This window comes from Acanthopagrus latus, chromosome 14, assembly GCF_904848185.1.
Source record: "Acanthopagrus latus isolate v.2019 chromosome 14, fAcaLat1.1, whole genome shotgun sequence".
Lineage (NCBI taxonomy): Eukaryota > Metazoa > Chordata > Actinopteri > Spariformes > Sparidae > Acanthopagrus > Acanthopagrus latus.
In genome coordinates, this window is record NC_051052.1 from 17,181,540 (window position 1) to 17,207,895 (window position 26,356).

The following is a 26,356-nucleotide window of genomic DNA, read 5'->3' on the forward strand; positions in this document are numbered from 1 at the left end:
ATACTTCACAGAGAGACATGTTTCTGCAGAAAAGAGCAAAGGAAGGTGTTAAGCACCATTGACTCTCATCATTTTCAAGCTTAAAAATGGCAATTATTTCGTTTTTGTTTTTCCTTTGCGTTCGCGTCTTCAGGATCGTGGCCTCCCTGGAGGCTGAGGCCAGCGCGCTGAGCAGCGTCGCCAGCAGCCAGGACTCCCTCCACAAGCAGCCGAAGAAGAAGGGCATCAAATCCTCCATCGGACGGTTGTTTGGCAAGAAGGAGAAAGGCAGAATGGCACATATGGCACACAGACACGTCATGGTAGATCCACAAGGTGGGCAGTCAGAACGTGTTCCAGAAGACGACAGCAGCCGTCAGCACTGATTTCAATATGCCAATTGGTCAGATAACATCTGGTTTAGCCACAGATCTGTTTTGTTGGTAGGGTTTCTTTGAGTTAATGCAATGGGAAACCAAAACTCAGACTGAATTAAACTAAGCATGATATCACACCTGCTAATTAATTGCAGTAATAACATTAAAGACCATGTTTATGCCTAATTTGGTGGAAACCAGAAGCTCCGACACTTGAAAAACTCGACAAATGCATCAGAATCAGATCGTCAGTGAATGAAACTGACTGAATTAAATCTGAGTTTTTACCTCGAAGGAAAGATTGCAATGACATGACATGCTCGAAAAGCAGCACAGAAATATGATCATATAAAAATATTTTGCATCTGTTCAAATAAAATTTCAAATACATTTGACAAATGTTGTATATTTATTGTACAGAATGTCCCATGATGCAATCTGTTGCTGCAACAATCATTTATAACAACTGAAATATATTTACAAATGTATAAGTTCACTTAAAGTGTCACCTTTCAAAATTCATACTCAAAACAAATAGGGGGCAGCATGCTAACACGTTAACTGCTGCCAACTAACAAGCTAACAAGCTGCCCGGTTTGAACCGGGAGCTGTGGGACCAGGGTAACGTCCGCGCTTTAAACTCTGCAGCATCGTAACACAACACATCGCCCCTTTAAGCGTGTGGAACAACAAATAAAGATATGACACAAATATATGTGAACGCACTGTGTGTATCAGAGCACTAGTGAAAAATGAAAATGTTGTCATGTTTAGTTTGTGTCATACAGAATCGTTCTCTGACTCTGATATCTTGTGTTCCTTCTCCGTCTCTCAGCCACCATGATGGACGACATGGCGGGCCAGGACATGGGGGTGGGCAAGCTGGGAACTCAGGCCGAGAAGGACCGCAGGTTGAAAAAGAAGTAAGCTCCGTCCAAAGGAACCACACATCGCAGATAACACACCCCGACATCTCACACACGAGCAGTATCCATTTAACACGATGACCGTATTAAATTCACGGTCACATTGATGGAGTCCTGCAGCTGTTTGCTTTTAGACCCGACCTTTGACACGCGGACAGAGGCCGTAACCTCCACCTCTGCTGTGTTTACCTTCAGCCCTCTCGCTCTGTGTAAGCACAGATGCGTAGCTACTGTATGTAATACCATAACCCACATCGATAAGAGAGCAGAAGCCGGAGATCAGCCTCACTGTATTCAGACACAGAGCCAGAGTCGGACTATTGATCCGAGCTGAAAAACCAATTAATCTCACACAGCTGCTTTGTCGATCTGGAAGCCGTAGAAGTGCTTTCTTTATTTTTTTTTCCCCCAACACACCATCCAATAGATTACACTCACAGTCAGAACAGGGGGGATAAAAAGGTGGAACCCCGACACAAATAAAATCTTTCAGCAGGATGTGTGTGTGCCTTTGTGTGTGTGTGTGTGTGTGCATTTGCCATGCCCCAGTGCCAAATGATGAATGTCATTTGCTCGAAAAAAGGAAAGTTGCACATGGAGTTGTCATGACGAATAACTTTGCCTCCCCCATCGTAGTCGGTTCAGTAGCGAGTGAACGTCCGTCGTGTGTTTTGACGAAGCGTGTTGTTTCTCTCCTCCACTGCACTGACTTCTCCATAGCGGTGTCTCCGGGATTTAAAGGGGGGGGCCTCCTCCACCTCCACCTCCACCACCGCCACCACCACCGCCACCTTTTGCATCTTGGCGCCTCCTCCACACTGCATGCCATCGAAGCTGCCTGCTCTGGTTTTTGCTTTTCTCTCCATTTCAGCATCTTGATCGATTCAATACCGCTGTGGTGGTTTCTCTCATTGTTGGGTGTGTGTTTTTATTTATTTATTTATTTTCCTTCAAGAGGTAACAAACAAGTATCTGAATGTAAAACTGAGCATTTGAATGTGAGGCCATGGAAGGGGGGGAGGGGAGGGAGGGGGACGAGTCTTGCTGTGTCTTTTTTCTTCAGTGCATTTTCTCATTTCCTCTTTGCTGCACGAGATGTTGGTCGGGGACTGCATTGTAGGAAGATGACTTGGTTCCACCGATGCTCCCCGTTTGAGCGAATGGCCCCCTCCATTTGTGAGATTTGACGCGTGTGTGTGCTGAGTGCTGATTTTTTTTTTTTTTTTTTACGGTTTAAATGCTTAAATTAACTCGTTTTAACATTTTTGTGTACTTTTGTCTCCCCGTCGCTCTCTCTCTCTCTCTCTCTCTTTCTCTTTCTCTCTCTCCTCTTTCGACTCTCTCCTCTCTTTACCCTTCCTCTCCCTCTCATCATCCTCTGACTCTAACCAAAAACAGCGGGTAAGTTGTGAGGATGTGTGAACTGACCTCCTGCTGGATAATGACACATTGTCACTGTCTGCCATCTTCTCCTGTCTGTCCTCCCATCTCCCCCTCCCCCCACCACCACCACCACCGAAAGACCAGTGGCCACAAAAAGCTGACGTCTCTTTATCTGTTTATCTCTCTATCCTATCGCGGCTGTTTTGACGACGCCATTGCGCTCTTTCTTACTTTCTTTCTTTCTTTTTTTCCCATCGACCATCTGAAGACGTTTCTCCCCCTCCCCCCCTTTTTACAGTTCAATGGCAGCTGCACCCGTGGCCGGACAGAGAATGTGCCGCCGCTAAAAAAATAATAATAATAATAATAATGATAAAATACTGGGGTTCAATTTTTTTACACACTGGAATGTCTTCTCCTCTCCTTATATGTGTCTCTATCTATTTGTGTGGAAATAACCAGCTGCGATGTCTGGTTATGGGAAATGTTCTTTTTCTGTTTTTGTATGATTTTGTCATAACCTTACTTCCCTCTCCCCAGCTATGTTCAGTGGATGTATTTCCTCCATGCATTAGCACCCGACCTGAACATAAAATACAAAACCAAACAAACAAACATGGGGCTGTCTCCCCCCCATGTGCTGGATAGATAAGACCGTGAATGTACCTGGTTGTGTCTGGATCAACACATTTCCTCTGTCCCCCCTGTAGGCTTTTGTTTTTCTTTTTTGTCGTCGTACGCCATGTATGCTGTGTTCAAGTGCCCTTTCACTGTACTGAGGCCTTCAACGCTGAGAGCGCCACACGTGTCATGTTTATTACTCTCTCCATTTTTGTCAAGTCCTTTGACAAACACAACTCAGGGAATGCGTTGTTGATTCAGAGTTTCTCTGTGATGAAATGTGTTCACGACAACAGACCGAGATCTGCATTGTTTTTTTTGTATTTGTGTGTGTGTGTGTGGGTGAGAGTACGAGTGTGTTCCTCGGGTCCCCTTGTTTGTCCGGCATGAGCTCTTTCTCTCTCCGTGTCTCGCCGAGTGTGGGAGGTTGGCAGAGCGGCACAAATAGATCCGCAAACGTCGGAGCCGAGAGCGCGCAACCGCCGCTTTTTGTGTCGGTGAGGTGCAGTTTGCATCAGCGGCTCTCAAGGCGAGGCAAAGCAAAAACAGCACCCGGTTAACACTTCAACACCAGCTTTAAAACAGAAGAAAAAAAACAGAAAACATGGAGCACAGCCCAGAAAATGTGGAGGAAAGATTACTTTTAAAAATGCAATGCTGCGTCATTCAAGACCTGCATCAACAAAAGTGTTGGTGAGAAGAAAATATCTCTCGGCGGAGGATGAACTAGGATGAGTCGGCCAGTTGTGCTCAGAGTAACAAATCCAGTGCCGACCAGGTGTCTAAAAAAGGTTTTAGACGGCCTCCAAACTTTTTTATTGCAGTCGAGGTTGTATTTGCTCTGAGAAAGCACATTCATACAGTACAATCCCCCAAAATGTCAACGCATTAAAGTTTTATTCAAGTTGTGTTTCGACACGTTTTCGCTGACTTCCTTCCTTCAGCTGAGACAGGAAGTGAACCGCATCTTTACCTTGAATAGAATTACAGTTTTTCTGGGTTAAGGATACTGTAAGTACATGAGGTCTAGTCATTTTTAGACATGTTCCATTTTTAATCTGCACCAGAACAGCTACTGAATTGACCTTTTAGGGCGACACTGTTATAGTACCCATGTTTCAAAGTCAAGAATGAGCCTGAATTGGTGAAGATTGAATGACATGTGTAGCATCAAGCAATCCGCACCGACAAAAACCTCCACCTAAGGTCATTAAAATCTGTTAAATAGTTGAATTATCCTGCTTAAAACCTCCCAAAAAAACAACATCAACAGAGCCGGTCCTGCTTTCTATTTATAGTGCAGTTAAGATTAGAAATCCTGCAGGTGTGTGACGGGGACAAACGCCGGGATTAGAGATTTGAGAATGAGTGTAGCGAGTGAACGCCGTCATAAACACAGCCGCACAAAGCCTCTGTGTGTGTGTGTGGTGTGTGTACGTGTGTGTGTGTGTGTGTGTGTGTGTGTGTGTGTGTGTGCCTCTTTGAGTGTGGCGCGGCTCTGAGTGTGCTCGGCTCCTCTGGCAGCCAGATGAATGATAAAAAACACTGCCCTTCTCAACACTCTGAGTGTACAGGTGGACTGGGAGATAAAAATGTGTATGAGTGCTCACCTCTATACACACACACGCACACACACACACACACACACACTGTTACTGAGAGGATGTGAGAGAGTTTAAGAGGGTGTGGTGTGTTGATTGTGACGTCCGAGCTCGCGCCCTCACATGCCGTCTCTTCTGTCCCTGCACTCTCAGACACGAGCTGCTGGAGGAGGCCAGGAGAAAGGGTTTACCTTTCGCCCAGTGGGACGGTCCCACGGTCGTAGCCTGGCTGGAGGTGAGCTCATTAATCTTTGTTTTTAAATTGCAAATAACGTCAATTGAAAGATCCTCCAGGTGTACATACGAACCTGAAAGCTTTACTTTGCCAATCAGATGCTTCCTGTCGGCTTGACCTGCGTGTGCCCCCTTTAGATAACATGCAGAGTTCATGTTTACAGTGCTGACGTAAATCCTTTTTGACATGATCATTTTCATATCGTTGGCTTGCTCGATCCATTGTGAGTAACCGTGTCGAGCTGTGACCCAGATCCCCAGCCAGCCCCTCTGCCCCCCCTCCTAAAAAAAGCCCTGCATTCAAAACATCGATTATAAACCAGAATAACAATTTCTGATGAATCACTGCAGTGAATCACTCGGTCAGTTTCCTCGGCTGGTATTTTTGGAAGGCGCCAGGATGCAGAGCAGATTAACTCAGACACTCTGCTGCCCCCTCATGGTCAGCAGGTGACCTGCAGCCAGTGGAGAACAGGTCACGATGGCAGCAGTCTCACACCGCAATGTTCCAGTTGTTGGCGGAGTCAGATTGGGATTATCGGGGCTGAGATTTGCTGATAACTGTTGAGCAATGTGGTGCTTGAATAATATGAAGTTTTAATTGGTATTCTGGTGGAATAAATCAATTTGTTCCATGATTCAGTGAATGCAGAATTAAATGAATGAGCTGCTGAATCGCTCTCCTCCTCTCCTCTCTGTGTTTCCCTCAGCTGTGGTTGGGAATGCCAGCCTGGTACGTGGCGGCGTGCCGAGCCAACGTGAAGAGCGGCGCCATCATGTCGGCCCTGTCCGACACCGAGATCCAGAGGGAGATCGGCATCAGTAACCCCCTGCACCGGCTCAAGCTGCGCCTGGCCATCCAGGAGATGGTCTCCCTCACCAGCCCCTCGGCCCCGCCCACCTCCAGAACCGTGAGTCGCGCAGACGCTACGGGTGGAAACGTGGACGCAGACCGGAGATGTAGCCGTGCAACCGTTTTGTCAGAGGCGAAGCTGAGCAAGAGGGAAAAGTTAATAGAAAGCAGAAAAGAAAGAGCGATTGGGATGACAAGTGGAACAGTCAAAACATTTTGGAATATATGCTTTTTTTTGTATACTTTTTGGGCCTTTGGCTTTTGTTGATAGAGCAGGCATGAGTCACTTTCCTGTCCCCAGAACGACCAAATCCCCTTTTTAATCGGTAAAGACTTTTGCCATCTGTCAAATGAGACTGATTTCAACCAAAAGTTACCTTTCTTCCAATTTAACTCTCAACAAGTGAGCCAATAAGCATATTAAGGTGCAGAACTATTCCACTTCAGCAAAAATTCAAGTTAGACAAGGCGAACATGCTTTATTTCGGCTGGCTGAAGCAAAAGCACTTATTCCTCCTGACCTGTTTTCACTGTTCTTTAGCCTTTTCCAAAATAAAAGAGCCAGATTTCTGCCTCCAGATCAGCTCTGACAAGCGTCTGCACGGCCGACTTGTCCTCTCTGCTCACGTGCACGACGCCTCGCGCTGCAGACGCGGCTGACGCGTGCACAGCCAGCACATCCGCCAGCGATTATTTTTACACCTCGCCCATTTTCTTTGTAAATCGTGCTCGTCTTTGTAATGTGATGTAAGTGAGCGGACATTACAATGGGACTCGGCGGTTAATGAAACATCGCTCCAGCGTGTCCTGCGATTCGAGCTCTCCGGTCGCCTTCACGGCTCCCTGTTGTCATGGTAATTGCATACAGCCTCTGAGGACTGTGTCGTTTCTTAATGATAGTGTCTGTTCCCCCGCTGCAGAGCCAGGACTAATACGCTTTTACACTGAAGGTGCGCACAAACAATGCAGACCATATATCACACGTGAGAAGCCGTGCGCTGTTACATAAACCCAGCTGAGAAATATTCATTAAAGTTAGTGTTCGCAGCCTCCACACAGGACTATCTGTGCATGCCGCAAGTCATAACTCATCCGCTCCTGCACTTTCTCCGTCCTCTCCTCTTGTAAAATAACACTAGCGGTACTCTTTCATCCCTCCCACCCCCCCTCCACTTCCACACCTCATGAAACTTTCATTACAGCACGCGCGACGCCACACGTCCGATCATGAACTCACCCCGACTGTGACGGCGGGGGCCCCTCCGCCTGTTGTCACACTTTAAAACCCCCCTACGCACTCGACAGAGGGGGTTAATTGACCTTGTAAATACGGGGGGACGTGTATATCGAGCAGAAAATTGAGAGAGGAAAGAATTTGGTCATTACAACCGACCCCCACCCCCAACACCACACAGTGAGGGAGTGGCATGAAGTCTGAGCCATATTAGGTTTCTAGTCACGATCGGCTGAGTGTGAAGTTGTTCACCTTGATGACATGTTGCACGGTAGCTGTCGTGTCCCATTTCTTCCCTCACAATAAAAGTCAGCGTAAAGCTTTTAATGTGAAGCAGAAACAGCAGGAAAGGTTCAGCTGAGTCCACAGTTCTCTGTCCGTATAAACAAACCACTGTCACATCCACCGTTCATGCTCCTGTTGCACGTAGCGTTTTTATTTTCGGAGCGAACACGGGACATGCGAGGCAGCAATCAAGCGAACAAACCACTGATCCAACATACGGCTGATCTGTGAAAGTACAAACAGGAGGACGATCTGAACTCAGAGAGACTTTCTTCTAGTTCACAGCAGAGGCACATCTGAGTTTGGCGGTCCGAGACCGAGGTCGGCCGTGACGCAGCAGAGGTCGACCCCGCTGCATAGCGAGAACCTCAGCAGCTCTCTCCAGCTGTGAGCCAGTCGTAGGAATGTGACTCAGCAGGACGCAGCTAAAGCGCACCGACCCTGATCTGTGGGGGAAAAAACCCTGGATCATGACAACTCGACACGTTGTTGTGACTGCAGAACAATCAGTGCTTTCAAATGATATAACAGTACATTCAAATCACGGTGGAACAAAGGGTCAGTTCACACAAATCAAATAAAAACATGATCTCAGTTAGCTTGAGTGTTTTGTAGCCTTGCAGACAGTTTTAGAGATTCATCTGTTGAGATTCCTGCCTCCACTGCCCCAATTTAAAATGCTGAAGTTCTGTGAATTGTCTGGAGTAACACTGTTTATGAAAAGAAGTATTGGTATCTATATTAATTTACACCTTTCTCAATGTATTCACCTTTCACCTGCACTGCACTGGGGCCGCTGCAGGAAACTCAAAGATGGATGTAGATCTTGAAAGAAGTAGTCCTGTTTTTAGGGCATCAATGCTGTTTTTCTTTGTCTTATATTTGAAAGTATTTTGTGTATCTTTGGGTTTAAACTTTGGCTCTGAGAAATTGTCATTTGACTCTTTTTTTCTGACATCCTGTAGACAAAACTATCAGCACTTGAAATCTTTCCTTCAATTTGAGTGAACTGACCCTTTATCAGTATTACACAGCTGGAGAGGGATGAGTAATGTGGGGGGTTTTCATGTGTCTGTTGGTGTTTTCTGTACTAATTAGTTGTGTTGTCCTGGTGGTGCATGGCAGCTGTGTGTTCTCCGTGTCATGTGTAGACGTCCTGTATGTAACCGGGTCGTTCTGTGTGTCGTATTGTGTTTGTGATTTTATTTTTGTCCTCTGCCTTTCGCCCTCTGACCCCCTCGGTGGGTCTGGGGGCCAGTTCATGATCTGACTGTGATGCTATAACACTATTGGCTTACAGTGGTGCTGCTCTTCTTCTTTAACACTGCTTGCCCCTCCTACCGGACCTCTACTACCAACCCTGCTGCTGCTGCTCTGTCTCTTGGGCTCTGCACCCCCTCCCCCCCCTGTAGCCGTCAGGCAATGTATGGGTGACCCATGAGGAGATGGAGACCATGGCAGCCCCTTCCAAAACGGTCAGTCCCTGTGTGTCCTCTACCGTCGAACCTTTATTTTTTTCTTCGTCTGTGGTTCATGTGTGTCTGGGTGTGAGAGGGAGAGAGGTGTGGGTGGTGACTGATGGAGAAGGCTTGCGTCATTTAACTCCTGTCCCGCTCTGTGAGCCTTTTATGAACACTCATATAAAACTGGGCGTCAGACAGAAGAGCGACTGTCAATTAGGATTTTCTTCCGGTGGGAAATATGTTAGAAATGAACAGAATTTGACCAGAATTTGAAGAAACCGCAGTTAACTATGAGGCTGTGTCCAGATTTTATCGATCAGGTCTTTATAGATACTCTTATCTTATCTAGAAAATATCACAAAAAAAGGAATACATTTAGACTTTAATGTTTAAATATAACTATTTGTGTCTAGAGCGGCATTAGGACTGTTCACAATGGCAAAATCATTCTGAACTCAGTAATATCTCGGACCTGAGATGTCAGTAAGAATATGTGCTATTCCTGACATCAAAATAACTCTGCAACTCTGCTGATGTGATCCGCTGCCTCCTTCATCTGGCTTCGTCTCAGATGTAGGAACGCTGTCAACAGATTCAGCTGCGGGTAACAAAAACATGTTTGTCACAGCAGGACCCATTTCTGGTGTCACGAGTGGCAAAAACAAAAAAAAAAACAGCTACTTTGAGTATGATGAGCGCTGCTTAAGGTGGATTTAAGGGGCCGTGTTGGATGCAGCTTTAGGATTTGTTACGGTACAATCAGCCCACAGTGGAGATAATTACGCTCTCACAACTTGTTTCTTTTTTGCTTGTGTTTCTATCAGAAGTCACAGTCTGAAGAGGGGAGCTGGGCTCAGGTAAGAGGAAACTGCCGTATCTGTCCATTAAAGGTTGTTTTCTTTTCACATCTACAGCCCTTATTTAAAAAGAAATAAAGTACTCTGTGTGACGTCTGTGTCTTTTGCTGACCTGCATCTTCTCTCAGACTCTAGCTTATGGCGACATGAACCATGAGTGGATAGGCAACGAGTGGCTGCCCAGTCTCGGTCTACCTCAGTACCGCAGCTACTTCATGGAGTGCCTGGTGGACGCGCGCATGCTGGACCATCTCACGAAGAAGGACCTGAGGGTGCACCTCAAGATGGTGGACAGCTTCCACAGGTACTGGACTCTCTCTGCCGCTCTACCTCACATGGCGAGCATCAATCATAGGCTGTTCGATTGCAAGTAAATGGACGATGAAAAAAGCGTGTTTCTCTGTCACCAGAACAAGTTTACAATATGGAATCATGTGTCTGAAGAAGCTCAACTATGACAGGAAGGAGCTGGAGAGACGTCGAGAGCACAGCCAGCACGAAATGAGAGGTGAGTGCACCCAAGGAAACCGTCAGAACCAACCGAGCACAAGGTGTTAAGGGACATTCAGGTTTTTTAAATGAGCTTCCTCTGCTTTGTGTGTCTGCAGACGTGCTGGTGTGGAGCAACGAGCGGGTGATCCGCTGGGTGCAGAGCATAGGCCTGAGGGACTACGCCAACATCCTGCTGGAGAGCGGCGTGCACGGAGCTCTGGTCGCCCTGGACGACAACTTCGACTACAGCAGTCTGGCGCTGCTCCTCCAGATCCCCAACCAAAACACTCAGGTACCGACACCGGCCTCATATCGGACCTTTAAAACTCTGCGAGGGGAGAGCGAGAAATCTGAACCGAGGTTTGGATCCGTCAGCAGCTTCTGGTCTAAATCGCTCTGCTGAGTGTGACTCACAGCTTCTTAAGGGAACGTTTTGATCTTTTTAAAGCATTTTTCTTTTTTTTTTCAAGCTAAATATAAAGGTGCTGATTATGGGCAGAGATATCACCTGTCACCAGCTTTAGTCAGTGGAGGTATGTTGGTATCAGCCTTCAAAACGCTGGTCCAATCTAAATCAGAACACGCAGATCTGCCAACTGTCACTCTGGCACGCTGCCCTGTGAATTTCCACCGCTCTGTCTCATCCATAATCAGGTAAAATGGATATGCAGCGCGAATAACGTAACGCGTCAGCTGCCTCTGTTGCCGGCCCTGCTAAAAATAGCCCTGTGCAAAGCGGAATGTGTTGTGTTGTGCTTCATTTTAAATTTTTTTTTTTTTTTTTTTTTCCTCCCTCGCCCCTCAGGCACGTCAGATCCTGGAGCGAGAGTACAATAATCTGCTGGCGCTGGGCACCGACAGGAGACTGGATGAGGTGAGCTCGACTGTCACCCACGGGAGCGATGTCACGACGAACAACGCTCGTCAGTCAGCTCGGAGCACTCGTACCAATTACACCAGCCTTATTAATGTTCACAGCATAAATTTTGAATGTCTCAGATTGAGAATCAATCAACATTTTTTGTAGGTTTACCCAAGAGAAACAAAATAACCTCCAATTTTAATGTAAAAATGTCATCGGTGAGCATCTTTTATCATCCTTTCCCTTCAAAATAAGCCTTTAAATACACTGTTTCAACCAACCACTGAGCTAGAAGCTGCCACCAGACTCCCTTAACAATTTGCGTGATTTTAAGAGTTGTTGAGTGAGGAGAACTTGAACAAACTTCGCAAAACTTGGATTTAACAATTTCTAAATTATTTGTGTCTTCTTGTGAATTCGGCATTAGATGCAATACATTAATGTATTAATTTTCCTATGAACAATAAAGGAAACTTCTTTGTCCTCTGTGGAGAAAGTAACTATTCTTAGGAGAAACTGTCTAAACTTTGTGGAACGCTGTCTTGTTGTCTTGTAAATTTGACAAACGTTATAAATGACGATATTTCTGTATTTGTGTTTTTGTTCCAGTACTTTGCAATTAGAGCAGGAAACTAAGAATCTGTCCACTTGTGATCAGATAAATGCCAAATATGAACGTCCTCATAAATTGTTTTTTTTTTTTTTTTTTTTTGTAACGTGTCTCCATCCAACTGGATGAAAACTAAAGAGTGTATCACTTTCACATTCCTCCGTTCATCAGTGTGATGACAAAGACTTCCGCGGTCCGTCGTGGAGGAGGCAGTTCCCTCCCCGGGACGTCCACGGTATAAGTATGATGCCCGGCTCAGCAGAGACGCTCCCCGCTGGATTCCGTCTCACGGCGACGTCCGGCCACTCGCGAAGACTTCCGCCTGAGGGTAAGCGCCCGTCCCACGCACCTTACCTCCTAACCCTCATTCACCCATTGGCTGATTATTATCTCTGCAAGGCTTTGTGTTGTTTTATACAGTACATGACATTCAAATATCAAAACTACCACCTGTTGGTGAATGAAAGCAGCACGCCTGAGCGCAGGAGTCGCTGCTCCCTGCTGTGTTGTGACCATGTCTCTTGTTCTCTCCGACTCTGTGACGGCTGCTCTGCAGTCCTCTATGAGGCGCTGGACGACAGTCCTGACGACATGTATTTGGATTGGTTTCAAGGTCAGCTATGCCCCACTGACGGTCCCGGGCTTGTCGGCCCTGCGTGTATTCTGACTCTACATACACCCCCCCTCCTCTTCACACATGGTCTCTGCCAACCACTGTCCTGCTGTATCTCTCCTTCTCCTCACCTCTCTCTCTCTGTCTGTCTCTTCCTCTCTCTATCACTCTTGAATCTCTCTGGTATCCAACTCCAAGGGTGTTGTTTTGCAGAGTTGCAAAATAGTCGTGTTTAGTCGCCCCGGTGGTAAGAAACTAAGGGGGTCAAGTTATGGATTAGGACCCATGCTTGCTGGTCGTGGCCCTTGAAGTTAAAGCAGCAAAACAGAAAAGGTGGCTGAGCGGTGCTATGTAAGATGGCCTGAATCAGGAGGTTTACATAGGGGGACAGTACGTCTTGGATGTCTCAAGAACTCAAACCGACAGTTTGTGTCATTTCTCATCCCTCTGCTGTTAAAAGAGGACAATGGCTGAAGGAGGCCGTCACCGAAGGACGACTCCGGGTTATTACAACGTGGTTTTGGAGCTTTGACCGTCATTTCACATTTCACCTGAAATGTCGGCAGTTAAATTAACTAGAGATTCTCATCTGGATACTCGTTTGCTCGCTTCTTTATAGCGATGTCACTGTATTCCCAGATATTAGCAATTATCTGCCGTGCGTTCAGAGTAATTAGCAGCAGTTAGGCCTGTCACAGTAAGTACTTAATAATAATAATACCAGAAATAATTACGATAATTAATATTAGTGTCATTTTAAGACAGTTTTCTGCCACTGATACAGTTTAATGATAATATAATAGCATATTAACGCAAAATGCACCCGTAATTAAGAAGCAATTAACTTTTACTTCTTGATATTCAGACATTGGAATGGATTTTATTCGGGGGCTTTTTATATCTTAAATAAGACAAATATTGATTTATTAACTGATTCATGTATGTACAAATGGAAAAAAGAATAAAATGGCAATTATCGTGACGAGCCCAGAACAAACAGAAAAGATGGTCAGAACCAGGTTGAGATCAACTCTTGCTGACTTGTTCTGGAGCTTTCAGCAGTACCACACGTCTTCTCCAGCAGGTTCAGTTTGCTCGACTTGTAACTGCACGTGTTCAGACTTTAATGATCACCAGCATGAACTTTAATCTCGGCTACAGGTGATCAGAATCATGTCGGGTTTGAACCACTGACTGTTTATAAAGAGGGACGACACGACTGCTGCCACAAAGTGAAGCCAGAACATCTGGATCCATCTTTCTGATCCGTTTGGTTTCTATTAGTTATTTGCTTGGACTTGTGCAGGACTTTAATACTGCTCCACCTCTCAATGACTAATGCACCAACCTGGCATCCACTGCGAGATGGCAGCACTCATATCCAGGATGTTCTGGCTTCATATTTGCACAGTGGGAGGAGGAGGAGACGTGTTGTCTTTCCTTTATATCTGACTGGTGTTTTGAACATTTACAGTTGTGTGACAGCTGAGCAAACAGAAGGCGCTGATGAAGATGAACTGAATGATGTAAGTAAGTAAATAAATGGTCCTTGAACTGAAACGTTAAAGCTCCAGATCCACGTTGTGACGACCTGGAAGGCGTCTTCTGAAAGGATGCGGAGTGTATCGGCGGCTCTGTCTTCACTCAACGCCACGTGAGCCGCGATACGCGACCAGGAGATCATCTGTCTGCGCCGGCCAATGTTCTCCTCTAACAAGACGTTCCACTGAAACAGCCTCCCTGTGTTCCTCTGTCTCTACTCTCTGTGCTCCTCCTCCTCCCTCCCCACCCGGTCTGTGACGTCCACAACACACTCAACTCTTGTTGCTGGTGTTAAATCCACTCAAAATTTAAAAAAAAAACGTCCTTTGAGTGCGTTGAAACGCGGCTCCTCCCTCTGAGGAGCCGACTCGACGAGTAGAATCTCTGTTTGTGTGAGGAGAAGTGATCACGCTCACACCGTTGAGGACGACCGAGTGGAGGGAAGTCTCCTTCTCACTCCGGGGTCCGTCTGATGAGGACGAGGCGGTAAAATGCAGATGTGAAACATCTCTCTCTCTCGCTGTCTCCCCCTACAGTCGGACCCTCTGCAGTGCAGCGGCTGGACAGCTCCACGGTGAGAACCTATTCCTGCTGAGGGGAGGAGGAAGAGAGGGACCTTAAACTGTACGCTGTATGTAACCCAACACAGAATCTCGTCTCTGTCAAATACACAGCTTTCTTCAGAAGTGCTCAACAAAAACCAAACAGATATCAGATGAAAGTGAAGGGGGGGCGCAATTGTTTTCCCCGAGATAAGCATGTCTGTCTCATCGGCTTGGCGAGCGTCTGCCATGTCTCTCTGCCAGGTAGCTGTGATGAGGTGATGGAAGACCGGCGGTGGCGAGCAGCGAGCCGCGGTCTCACGCTGACGTCTCCACTTTAATGTCCGTCCAAAAAACAAAAAAAAAGATGAGTGAGTCACTGTCGAGGGTTTAGAGATCCGCTTCAAATGCACGAGGAGTTCTTAACTGTGCTCGTTTACGTGATCGCGTTCAAGGCTTCTAAAAATAATCCTCGTGAATCCCTTCCAACTGTTGTCTTTGTTCCACCAGGTGCTCAGAGAAAAAGTGTAATTTCTCACAAGTTGTTTTTGATTTGGCGCTCTGTCTGACGGCGCCGTCTCTCTGAACCTGCATCATAAACTCTCAGAAATGAAGTGGCAAGCGAGATAGAGAGAGAACACCCGGTTTTGCTTTAGATGTTTTGTTTAGCTATCATATCCTGGACGGTGCCGTTGTTAAATCATTAGTTTGCGTCGTGCTGCACTCAAGACAAAGTCGGAGGCCTGAACTCCCAACTCGAAATTTCCCATCTTGTTTAACAACAAAACGCTGATTCCCAGGAATAAACCACTGATGTTCCTCCAACACACACAATCAAACACTCAGCAGAGCAGCTTAATCGCACATCTCACAAAAAACAGAGGAGGGATTTTACGGCACTTTAAGCTTTTGTAAACTTTCCATCATCTAGATACAAATAAGTCCCCGCCGAACTCATTTGAAAGTTGGTTCCACGACTTGAACTGCTGTTACATTAGTTCTAAATGTTCCAAGTTGTCTGGAATGCAGAAAGATTCGACTTTGTTCACAGAAAGTTGTGGACACTTTGATCAAATGGCTGTAAATATATATTATATGTCATACTTGTAAAGTTACATCAAACTAAGGCTCTGAGGTTTTTCTTACAACTTGAAAAGTTGACCGCGGAAACCTTGAAGCATGTCTGTAAATCGTCTTTATAAGCAGCGAAAATACTTCCAAAAAATACACTTCAGATAAACTCATTTGTCTTTTCCATTTGAAGCGGTAACAACTGGGAAAATATAATCCATACATCTATTATTAATCAGTCTTACCCCTCATATGCTATGATGTGTGACTTTAAGGAGAGTTCTCTGCAAAATCACTGTTTCAGTCATTCAGCACGCGTCGGTCCAGAGAAGTGGCCAAAAGTGCCTCATCCAAATGTTTTTACAGTTCAGCAACAAACATCCAGATCTCTCTGCAGTGAGTGCAACCGAGAAGAAAAACCACCGAGTCCTTCACAAGTATTATTCCAAACACCTAGAATGTAATAAAGGGCTCGGCTGGAGGCGCAGCAGACAGATAATAATGATAGAAAACACTGTCGTGTTAGATAGCAGTGTTAGGGAAATAAAGAAGAGCAACAGTGAAAGAGGAGAGATAAAGTTAAAAGAGAAGCAGAGGGGGGTGGAGGAGGGAGGGCTGGAGTCAGCGGGGAGAAGTTTGTGTTGAGTTATTCCTTCATAACCATAATTTTGTGTTTTCCAAAGAATTGGCTGGTCCCAGTGAGCAGCCTGCAGGCTCTTACTGACGCTTTCATCAGCTTATTCTTCTAAGTACTCCCACACAGCAGAGCACAGTGCAAAGTTCAGATGGAGCAAAGGGTTGAGTTCTGGTGCAGTACCAGAAACTAAAACTCGCTTTGTTTATTGAGCTATTTGCTGCTGCTGCACTCAGCTCGACCGTCTCACCCTCGGCTGCTTCTATTCTTCCAGCCGCTGCTCGACGTCAACACCGCAAACTTCAGACGTACGGTGCACGATTTCCACCGATGCGCCCAGAAAAACAACCCTGCAGCGTTCTCACTTTATTTCGGTACCTGAATCTACAAAAAATCATCGTTCCGGCTTTGTCAAATTGTTCTGTCATCAGTTGTGCTGTTTTCTGTTTATCAGTCTCCATATACACATTAAACAGTCTTTATTCGACGCTGTGACACAATAAAGCTGGAGATCGATTTCTTCTCGGGCTGATACCACTTAACAAGAGAACAGATAATCATTTGCCGTAAAACATTAAAAAAGTTGTTCAAAATTTGAAGACTATTTCTCTTTTCTGCTGCTGCATACTTTCAATCCTCTACACTTATTTGACAGCTTTATAAATATCATATTATTCAGAGAGGATGTTACCTGTGATGTGTAACCAAGTAAATAAGCTATGATGCTGGTCCGCATCATACAGTTAAACTTTGAAATTACATAATGTGCATTCAAAGGTCACGCCGTCCTGGTGAAATAAATAAAAATCGAGAATCTGTTTTAGAAAATGTTAAAAACCCAACTGTTGCATCTGAGATGTTAATGGTCCACCTGGATAATCTGCATGTTTTGTGGCATTAAATGTTGTTTTTAACTTTCATTTTGTGAGGTTTTGTTTCTGAAGAAGCAATGTTTGTGAATCAATTGCCATACAGCTGCATTAAAAATAAGATTTGTTTGTTGAAGAATACAATTAAAACTCCTCCTATTTTAGGCGATATGGGCATCCTCAACTAGTATGACTCCCTCCAAAGTCACCTTCCCAGCTTTAAGCCAAAAAAACCCAAAAACATTGATTACATCTTCTTTTTCAGGAGCGTCTCTCACTGTCAGGATTTCACATGGCGGTTCACTGAAAACACCTGGTTGTGTTTCCCTCAGGTACAGTTCTGAATGGAGATAACTGGGGGAGCCGCTGGATGGGCCGACCTGCCGAGGAGACAAAACCATTCTGACGACACGCACTGCCAAGAAGCCCTGCTCTCCTCTCCGTCCTCCCTCCCTCCCCTCCTCCCCTAACCCGACTCCCCCCTCCCCTTCCCCTCCACGCCCACCTACAATGCGGGCACCAGACGCCGGTGCTAATCTGTCCTGCAGGCTGCCCCCCCACCTTGTCCCCATTTCTACCTTTTACATGTACAGTAACTTGTCGAAGCATAACGTACTGTGTATTTCTTCTACAGGAGATGTGTAGGTTTATCTGTACATAAATATGCCATTTTTTTAATATATACACACATCTATGTATAAAAAAAAAAGATATTGAGAGTTTGTGCAAAAAAAAAAAAAAAAACGTCCCTGCCACCTCATTTAGTGGACCATAGATTAATATATGCTGCTCTTTAAACTGTCTCCATACCCCCTCCACCCTCCACCCTCCACCCTCTAGATCATTTTGTACATATGGTTTTATTTTTTCATTGTGCTGATGATGATGATGCTGATGATGAACCTGTGCTGCGCCATAGAGAGAGGAGTCGTCTGGATGTTGTGTGAAAACCCGCCCTCTAGCGGCGTAGTACAAATATAACCACTCTGAGCCCCACCGACAACACGTCATTATATCCCTTTTTCTTTACGGACTCCCGACGGGAGCGTTTTTGTATTAAAAAAAAAAAAGAGAGAGAGAGGATGCGTCGACGCAACCGGGGACGACGTGACAAGCACTTTGATACAACCGCATCAACTCTCAACGGACTAATCGGTAGCCAAGGACACACGAATAAAAAACAAGCAAAAGAGACGCCGCTGCTCTCCGAAGCTGCACAAGAAACCTTCTCTCAGAGAACAAGACAACAAAAAAGAAGAAGAAGAAGAAGAAGAAGCAGGACGTCGTCCGTAGAACCTGTCACTTGTTGTACTGTATGTTTTTTTTGTCGGGCGAACACGTCAACACAAAATGGACAACTAACACAACTCAGCCGAGCTGGCCTTCTCCCCCTCCCCCCCGTCAGACACCACGTCGACAGAACCGAGGAAATAACTGAAAGACAGACTGCTTTAGCTCATCGTGTGCGTAGAGTGTATATGACAATGTTGAAGTGAGGTGACCTTTAATGACAAAAACCCTGTTGCTTGCTGTGACTTACATTGGTGTAACTGTTGACTCTTTGTTTACGTCGTGGTGGAAGGGGGCGTGGTCGATCCTAAGGCCCCTCCCCTCCCCCCCGCTCAGCGTTTTCTGTCTTTGAGTTATTTCTGATGGACGACTGGAACCGAAGTCTTACGCTTTTTTTTTTTTTTCTTTTTACATCTTTTTTTTTTCTCGATTTGCACGAACAATGAATCGTTTTGTTATTTTGTGTCCATTTTTTTTTTTTTATTTATTCTTGTACTTTGGTCAAAACTAAGTGGTGAGCAAGCAAAATTTTCATTGTCAATAAAAAAAAAAAAACTACTGTCAGTGAACGAGCCGTCTTCATTATTCATCGTTCATAATTACAAACGTTCATTTGCTCCGAGGCGTCATTTCATATATCATCACATCGCATCACTGTTCAGAATAGAATGTTAGTAATTACAATATTACAAGTGGAAACATTAAAGGGACAGTTCAACCCAAAATCAAAAATACATGTTCCTTCCTCTGTCCTGTAGTACAACTCACCCATCGAAACTGTTCTCTGTGCACAACAGTTGTAATGTCACGTTTTACAGTAGTAAAGTTTTATAGTTTGTTGGCTCAGATCTTGAAAACTACTTGCTTGTTTGCAGTGTAGAACAGCTCTCACACAGAGGGAAATACCAAGACCGTACAGTACGTAAGCAAAGTGCTACGTTATGTAACATACCTGCACAGGTACCATACAACTATTGGTCAATTACGTGTAACATTTAAGGAAATATAAACAGACTATTTCATTCGTTTTTATCTCTGTCGCTTGCCATATTGTTTAATTGTATTTGAGAGAAGGCCGACGTCTCTCCACCTTTTCTAGAATACAATTAAACTAGTAGGAGATGGCACGTGGCTTGTGGGGCTCAAAAAGCACCAAAAACATACAATCAACAACTACAACAACAATGTCTCCTTCCAGAAATCACAACCCAGTTACTCAAGATAATCCACAGATCTTGTCGGGAGCAGTTTCATGTTGGATCTACTTTCCGTCCGTATCGCTGCACAGAAGGAAGCGTGCATCCGCTCATTCATGAGAGGATCCTGCGTGGTGATGCGGACAGAAAATAGTCCCTACTGTACATGAAACTGCTCACGACGAGCTCTGCGGATTATCTTGAGTAATTGAGTCGTAACTTCTGGAAAGAGAAAAATCGCTGATGACCTTTTCTTACATTTTTCTTTGGTGCCTCGAGCCCCGCCATCCAAAAGACATTCAAGACATGGCGGATTACTCCACGGACGATACCTCCAAAATGCCACAACTCACAGTAAAACAATCTAGATGGATAATGTATTTTGATCCGGGGTGAATGTCCTTCTACTACCTCGCTTCATTGTTTTTTCACAGTTCATGAAGATCGAGGAGACAACGCTTCCAAGTCAGCGCCTTCCTCCAGCTCCACTTCGGAGAATAAGACTAATCATTCATCTTACGTCTACTCATAGTTCTAAAGCTCAGAGCCAGTTCTTAAAAAGTTGCTCCTGTTGCTCGTATTTGATCCAACCCCTCAGTTTCCTTCTGTTCTTCCAGCTGATGCGTTCAGGCTCCGGGAGGTCTCAGGGCCTTTTCTACCTGCAGCTCGATGTCTTTGAACACTTCTGGGTCCTCGATGGTTGGAGTGATCTGCAAAGGGGGAAAAAAAGGCAACACAAATCTCATTTAAAAACTAAATTAATGCCACAAAAACCTGCTGTCTGTGTATCTACGGAAACCTTAAAAGTCTATCTTTGAGCAGTATTGCTCTCTTGAGTTTGTCACCCTCTTGCTGATCAGCAGAAACCAGAGTCAGTAACTATAAAGGGATGAAATCCCAAATGAGCCCTCAGTTTGTTTTTCTTTAATGAGTGCAGGACCGACTAATGCGCCACCATTACTCAAGCCCTGAATTGCATAATGAGCTTTACTGTCTCCTGAGCGACTGTAAAGCTTCGCACAGGGGACAAAAAACTAAAAAAGTGCATACATACAGTATTTCCCCTCAGCGATTTTTATCCTGCTGTACTTTAACTTTTAAAAAACTATCTCAGCAGGAGTGGAGTCGTACCTTGTAGGGCTTTCCGTTGACCAGGTTGGCTAAAGAGGAGCGGGGGATCTTGCCGGAGCGCGTCTTCGGCAGCCCCTGGACGAAAAGCACTTTCCTGAAGGCGGCCACGGGTCCGATGGTGTCTCTGACCAGCTTCACCATCTCACTGACGATCTCCTCTTCGGTTTTCTGCACACCTGAGACACACAGGACGTGATACCGACGAGCACATGTAGCTTTAAAGCCATTCTGAATTTGATCTTGCCTCATGAGGGTAAAAGGAAAATAATGTGTGACAGAATAAGCTAACGCCACACTACAGATGAGCCATGCCTCACCATTTTTGAGCACACACAGGGCCAAAGGCACGACGCCCTTCAGAGGGTCGTCCAGACCCACCACGGCACAGTCGCCAACGGCAGGGTGCTGCAGCACCGACTGCAAAACACGAAACACAAAACATAGACATCGCAAGAAAATTAAATGCCAAATATTTTGATTATCAGTTCGTCAACGTTTGCTGGTTGCAGCTTCTTAAATGGCAAAATTTATTGATTTTCTTTGTCATTCATTACAGTAAATTAAAAGTTTTGGACTATTAGACAAAAGAAGCTATGTAAAGATGTCACTTTGGGTTCTGACATCTTCTGGCATTTTTCACATGTTTTTGACATTTTATTAACTGACCAAACAATTGATTAATCATTCAAATTATCAAAACGATCAGCAATTCACCGAGAATTACCTATTCTACTAACTATCAGCAGTAGCAGCAGTAATAACAAAGAAAAGTCAGCTGTCGTCCTTCTCCTACCTCCTCCAACGCTCCAGCGGACAGCCTGTGGCCGGCCACGTTGATGACATCATCAGAGCGAGACATGATGTAGAGGAAGCCCTCCTCATCCACGAAGCCTGCGTCCATGGTGTCATAGTAACCCTGAAGGTGGAACGGAGAGAAAAGACTGAATGGAATGATCACGATGAGTTGAGTATGAGCGTTTCATTACAGCTTGTTTTTGATTTTATCATTCCAACGTCAACACGGCTGCAGAAACAGTCGCTCTGTAATGAAAGATTTCAACAGCAGAGGGCCACATTGTACCACAAACTCTGTAGTATTACTGATCCAGTGCCCTGAAAACAGAACTGAGTAGCACTTTAAAGAAATACAAATGTTCTCGGAGTAAATCAGTCTGCTGTGAAATCTATCTAATGATTAATAAACATCCGAATGTGAGGAAATGATGATGCATCTTACTGGGAACTTAGTGAAGTACAGCTCCTTGAACAGTTTCCTGTTCTGCCACAATGACAGTGCTGCACCAGGTGGTAAAGGTAACCTGGAGGGGGAAAAAGTCTCTGTCAGATTTTACCCAATAAAGCCGTGATGATGAGAAGACAGATGACAGTCTAGACACACAGCCCGACCGACTCTGCTGGACTTAACCTCTCCTGAACCGAAGCACGGCGGAGACGAGAGCTCACTCACTCAGTCTTTGTTTATCCAGAGACCAGCAGTAATCCCACCGTCTTGACCGGCGGCTTGACCGAGATGATCCCATTTCCAGAGTTTGAACCCTCGACATGCCTCTGCATAGATTAATTTCACTACTAAGATAAACGTCCTAATCAGAATTCTTCTTTGAAACGCTATTTTGCGGCAGAAAATGGATGATAAAAAGCATCCTGACACTCTTTTCAAGTATCATTTTCCCTCTTGTGCACAAAATATATCAATTTCATTTATGCCTGAGGTCCATTAGGGGGACACTTCTTGTTGAATAGCGGTGAGGATATAAATGGGAGTGAGCGTAATTGATTCAATTATCATTGATCCAGTAGCGTCAATGCAGTTAAAACATCGATTCAGATCGCCGCCATGGTTTACATATGCTTTTATTTTGAAATTCCCATGTGTCTGTGACACCGTTGCCGCCCATCTGCAACTTCTTCCTAAACAGTGCTTTCAATTTATTAAAAACCAGTAAGATTGTTTCCATTTACATCAGTGGCTGAGGAGAGTTTGCAGTTGTCAGTTAATAGCAACACGTTTTGTTTTTCTACCCGAATGAAAGAAAAACTTCAAAGGTGAAAACTGGAACTTTTCATGTGAGTGTTAATAATTGCAGACATCTAAAAATCAAAGATGTTATATAACTTCTCCGTTATTTCATATTTTTTGTATTTCGTAGATGGATATTTGTACTTTGTGTGACACCTACTGCACCTGTTCTTCATTGAGTGCATTTTTAAAGTTACAGCTTGTGATGTCTTGGTTCACATCCAGACAAAATACACATCTTAGTTCTTTAGCTCCACACACACATTATCTCCCGATTTCAAACATGTCTGAACTCATGTACGTGTATGTATAGTCACCTGAAATGAGCTTTAAGCTGTAACGATCTACAATAATTAGGATTTTACAGAGGAAGTGCAGCCACGCCGCCGTGCCCCACCTGTCGTCATCCCTGAACACTCTGTGCATGTGAATCCCTTGGAAATCCCCGCTGTCTGGCGCTGAGTCAATACCAGCAGTGACACAGAACGAGGAAATGGGAGTTGGAGGGTGATAACAGATACAGGAGATAAGGCAGCTCAAAGGGCTGCAGGAGCTTTTGTTGAAGTGGAGCTCTAGACGGGCAGCAAGCACACAGGTTTCCTTCATTCTCAACCCCGGCAACAGAGAGGAGTGAAGCTCTTTGTGGTGGTTCATTATAACGATTCATGGTTAAAACGCTGAGAGTTTATGTCACATTTCAAACGTGCGTGCATGTGCGAGCGACAGGCGGAAGGCGAAGCGACGTCTGAGCTGCTTCACGCGGCTGTGAACAGAAAACCCGCCCGGCTTACCTCACCACAATATTTCCCAGGGTCCTCGGCTTCACCTGCCGCATGTCATCATCGATCACCGTGACTGGTGGAGAGGGGGAGAGCAGGCAATTCATATTCAGAGGCGGCGTTTCACCCACCGGCAAACTTGAAAAGCAATAACATTTAAACACCCTGCAGGGAATCATAAGCAGCTGCTCAGATTTAAACTCTCCTGTTTTTTGGTATTTCTGTGTTTTTTGAAACTGCGGGGAGGCAATTTTGACTGAGAGCGTTAAAACAATGGCAAAGCAAAGAATCAAAATACAAGGATGTGTTGATCTACGGTGTGCAGGCTCTTACCGTTGTACCCTGGAACGGGTTTTCCGGCCTGGCCTGCAGGTGGCGTGAGCGAGTTCCCCAGCCCGATGCACGAGGAGGTGATGGCTGAGCCAGTTTCTGGTGAGAGAGAGGCAGAAAAAGAGGAGCATGAGGACTCGTGTCTGTGTCGGACACCTGTAACGTTTCGGTGAAAGCCTTAAAGAGCCTTGAACGTTCGCTGCGGCGCTAAAATTTTGACACGACCGCCATGTTTTTTCAGACTTTCCCGCCTCCTCGCACAAAGAGCTTGAGTGGCTGCCTCCGTGAGCAGCATTAACCTACATAATACAGAACTATGACAGCTCCTGTGGGCTCAACCCCAACCCGGCTGTGCTCCACTTCCAGCAGAGTCGTGCCTGTTTGTCGCGGCCCGCAAACAGCACAATCGATCCGGCTCGGTGAGCAAGATTACATCAGAAATCACACAGCGGCAGACGAGCCCCGAGTTCAGCATCTGTCTCAGAAAAACACTCCTTTTCAGTCGCTGGGCGCTCGTCTTGTTCCTCGGCGTAAACAGAGAGAACAAAGACGCGGCTGAATGCTTCCATCTGTCCCTCATTTCTTTCATTTCCCCCATCCAAAGAGTTTTACTTAACTGATGTCTCAACCTAGCGCGCGCACAACATGTGACAGACGGCAGGAAATGACCTTTAAAGCGTGACGATTTCAATCAATTGTTCTACTTTTCCATAATCTTCCACATCTGTCTATCTGCCGATTCATTCTGTCTCCTGCGCAAAGACGGAGATTAATCTTCTCATCTACATCCTGGGAAACAATCGGCCGTCTGACATTTATGACACTAACGCAGCTAACAAACAAGAGGAGGCCAAAATGATCTAATGCGCTGTTATTCCTCTTCACTCACATGCTAATTTATGCACAAGCGAGCCTCCGAAAGGTAATCACATCATGGAGCCTATAGGGAGTGTGTGGCACTGTAAGTGCGATGTTCCTGTCATGTATTCTTCCTGAGTTATTGTGGCCACGAGTGTCATGGCATTTTCCCCCTGTTAGTATGCTAATGTATGCAGCAAGGTGCACTAAAAAAAAAAACCCAAATCGCATCAGTTATTGCACAGGGAAGGAAGGGGAAAGGGAGGGAGTGAGGAAACCGCTTCAATCATGCATTCTGCTGAAATACGCAGTCGGTGGCAGAGCTGCTGGAAGAGGAGGCTCGTCCTCCGAGAGGGCCAAAGGCCAGCGGCGCAACATCGGAGCGAGAAGGCCGGCTATGCAAATGACAGCTCCGTCGATACGGCGGCGACGTGCAGAAAAAGGCAGCTCAGGCGCCTCATTAAACCTTGAGGGGGAGAACCGGCAGCAGAGGACTTCCGCGGGGTTGCACACCTGTCAGCTCCAGACAGAATGATGGGGCTGCAGTGAGAAACTCCTCACCAGCATCAGACGAATGTTACAACTGGAAGCCGTTTTTTTTTTTTAAAAGTTGGGCCATCGTGTGAAACATTAAACAGTATGTAATCATTTTTTTCATCCTTCTTGACATATACTCAAGTGCAGACAGGACAAAGACAATACATTCACTGTTCAACGTTGAATTTGATGCAGCAACAGGTTGGGAAAACTCCACAGGTAAACTGATCGATTGTACCAATTTACACCCAAATTAGCATGTATGTGCAGGTTTTCTGAAGCCAGGTAAGCAAAAGATAGGCAACTGAATAGTTCTCTTGTGTGTCATGATCATCATCATCAGGAATGCACCGGCAAAAAACAGGGAACAGTAGACAGCAGGAGATCATTAGACTACATCCAGAGGACATTACACTTGTTTTAAAAAGACTTCATCAATTTCTGGATTAGATAAATCATTTTTTCTTGAAGGTGATGATGGAAGTCGCTCAGGAGTGAGACGTCTCGCTTCTTTCTCATCTCTGTTGAGAGTTGCTCATGTGCAGGACCCATCAGGCCGCTGGTGAGCACAGTGACATCTTCATATCTTTCAGTTTTAGTCGCTCTTTCAAACTCAGCACTGACTGAACGATGCCGGGGCGCTGCTTGAAAGGGAACAGATGTAAATGTATGATCAATCCAGCATCCTTAAACTCTACGGTCATAACGTCACCTCAGAAAAGGGGCGTACTTTAGCGTGTCCACCCGAGTGTTGTGTTTTCATCACAGCTGATCAGAGCTGTCTGTAACCACTGGAGCAAGAGTGAAAGTCGATTTTAACTCGTGAAAGACAGATGATGTTAATGGGCGTTAATGGGGTTTTATGTCCAGTCTAAAAGGCGTATTAGTAACAGGTGATGAATGAAAAGGCAAAACGCTCAGTCGATCTCAAGCAAGGCTGTGTTGAGGTTCATCGCTTCGTTAAAGCAGGGAGCACTTTGTGAAACTGCTGTCTGCTAACACAGCTAATTTGCAAATGATTGCATTCTGCTTTAATTTACTTTCAAAGCGGCGTCCCAGCGTTGTTTGGAATTGGGGTTGTTAAGCTAAAGGTGCCCTGTGGAGTTTTCTTGTGTTTACGTTCAGTGTTCCCTTGCTGAAATGCCT

General features: G+C 45.3%; 2 protein-coding genes across 11 annotated transcripts in view; one reads left to right on the forward strand and one right to left on the reverse strand.

Annotated features, from left to right (window-relative positions):
* Nucleotides 1-18,897, forward strand: part of ppfia2 (PTPRF interacting protein alpha 2) — a 164,525-nt gene extending 145,628 nt beyond the window's left edge. For 2 of the 8 annotated variants that reach the window (XM_037120935.1, XM_037120936.1), the window contains 13 exons: nucleotides 134-315; nucleotides 1,192-1,279; nucleotides 5,041-5,122; nucleotides 5,832-6,032; nucleotides 8,906-8,968; nucleotides 9,781-9,813; nucleotides 9,942-10,117; nucleotides 10,224-10,321; nucleotides 10,422-10,597; nucleotides 11,111-11,179; nucleotides 11,949-12,105; nucleotides 14,469-14,563; nucleotides 17,381-18,897. In XM_037120935.1, the coding sequence (XP_036976830.1) occupies nucleotides 134-315; nucleotides 1,192-1,279; nucleotides 5,041-5,122; nucleotides 5,832-6,032; nucleotides 8,906-8,968; nucleotides 9,781-9,813; nucleotides 9,942-10,117; nucleotides 10,224-10,321; nucleotides 10,422-10,597; nucleotides 11,111-11,179; nucleotides 11,949-12,105; nucleotides 14,469-14,527 (1,384 nt within the window). In that variant the 3' untranslated portion in view covers nucleotides 14,528-14,563; nucleotides 17,381-18,897. The other 6 variants (XM_037120932.1, XM_037120934.1, XM_037120933.1 and 3 more) reach the window with 6 other exon arrangements.
* Nucleotides 18,898-26,356, reverse strand: part of acss3 (acyl-CoA synthetase short chain family member 3) — a 41,374-nt gene continuing 33,915 nt past the window's right edge. For 2 of the 3 annotated variants that reach the window (XM_037120938.1, XM_037120939.1), the window contains 7 exons: nucleotides 23,819-23,914; nucleotides 23,498-23,561; nucleotides 21,903-21,984; nucleotides 21,459-21,581; nucleotides 20,983-21,082; nucleotides 20,666-20,841; nucleotides 18,898-20,244 (listed from right to left, as the gene is read on the reverse strand). In XM_037120938.1, coding sequence (XP_036976833.1) covers nucleotides 20,161-20,244; nucleotides 20,666-20,841; nucleotides 20,983-21,082; nucleotides 21,459-21,581; nucleotides 21,903-21,984; nucleotides 23,498-23,561; nucleotides 23,819-23,914 — 725 coding nt within the window. In that variant the 3' untranslated portion in view covers nucleotides 18,898-20,160. Of the gene's footprint in view, nucleotides 20,245-20,665; nucleotides 20,842-20,982; nucleotides 21,083-21,389; nucleotides 21,582-21,902; nucleotides 21,985-23,497; nucleotides 23,562-23,818; nucleotides 23,915-26,356 lie in introns of those variants that run through there. The other variant, XR_005078785.1, reaches the window with a different exon arrangement.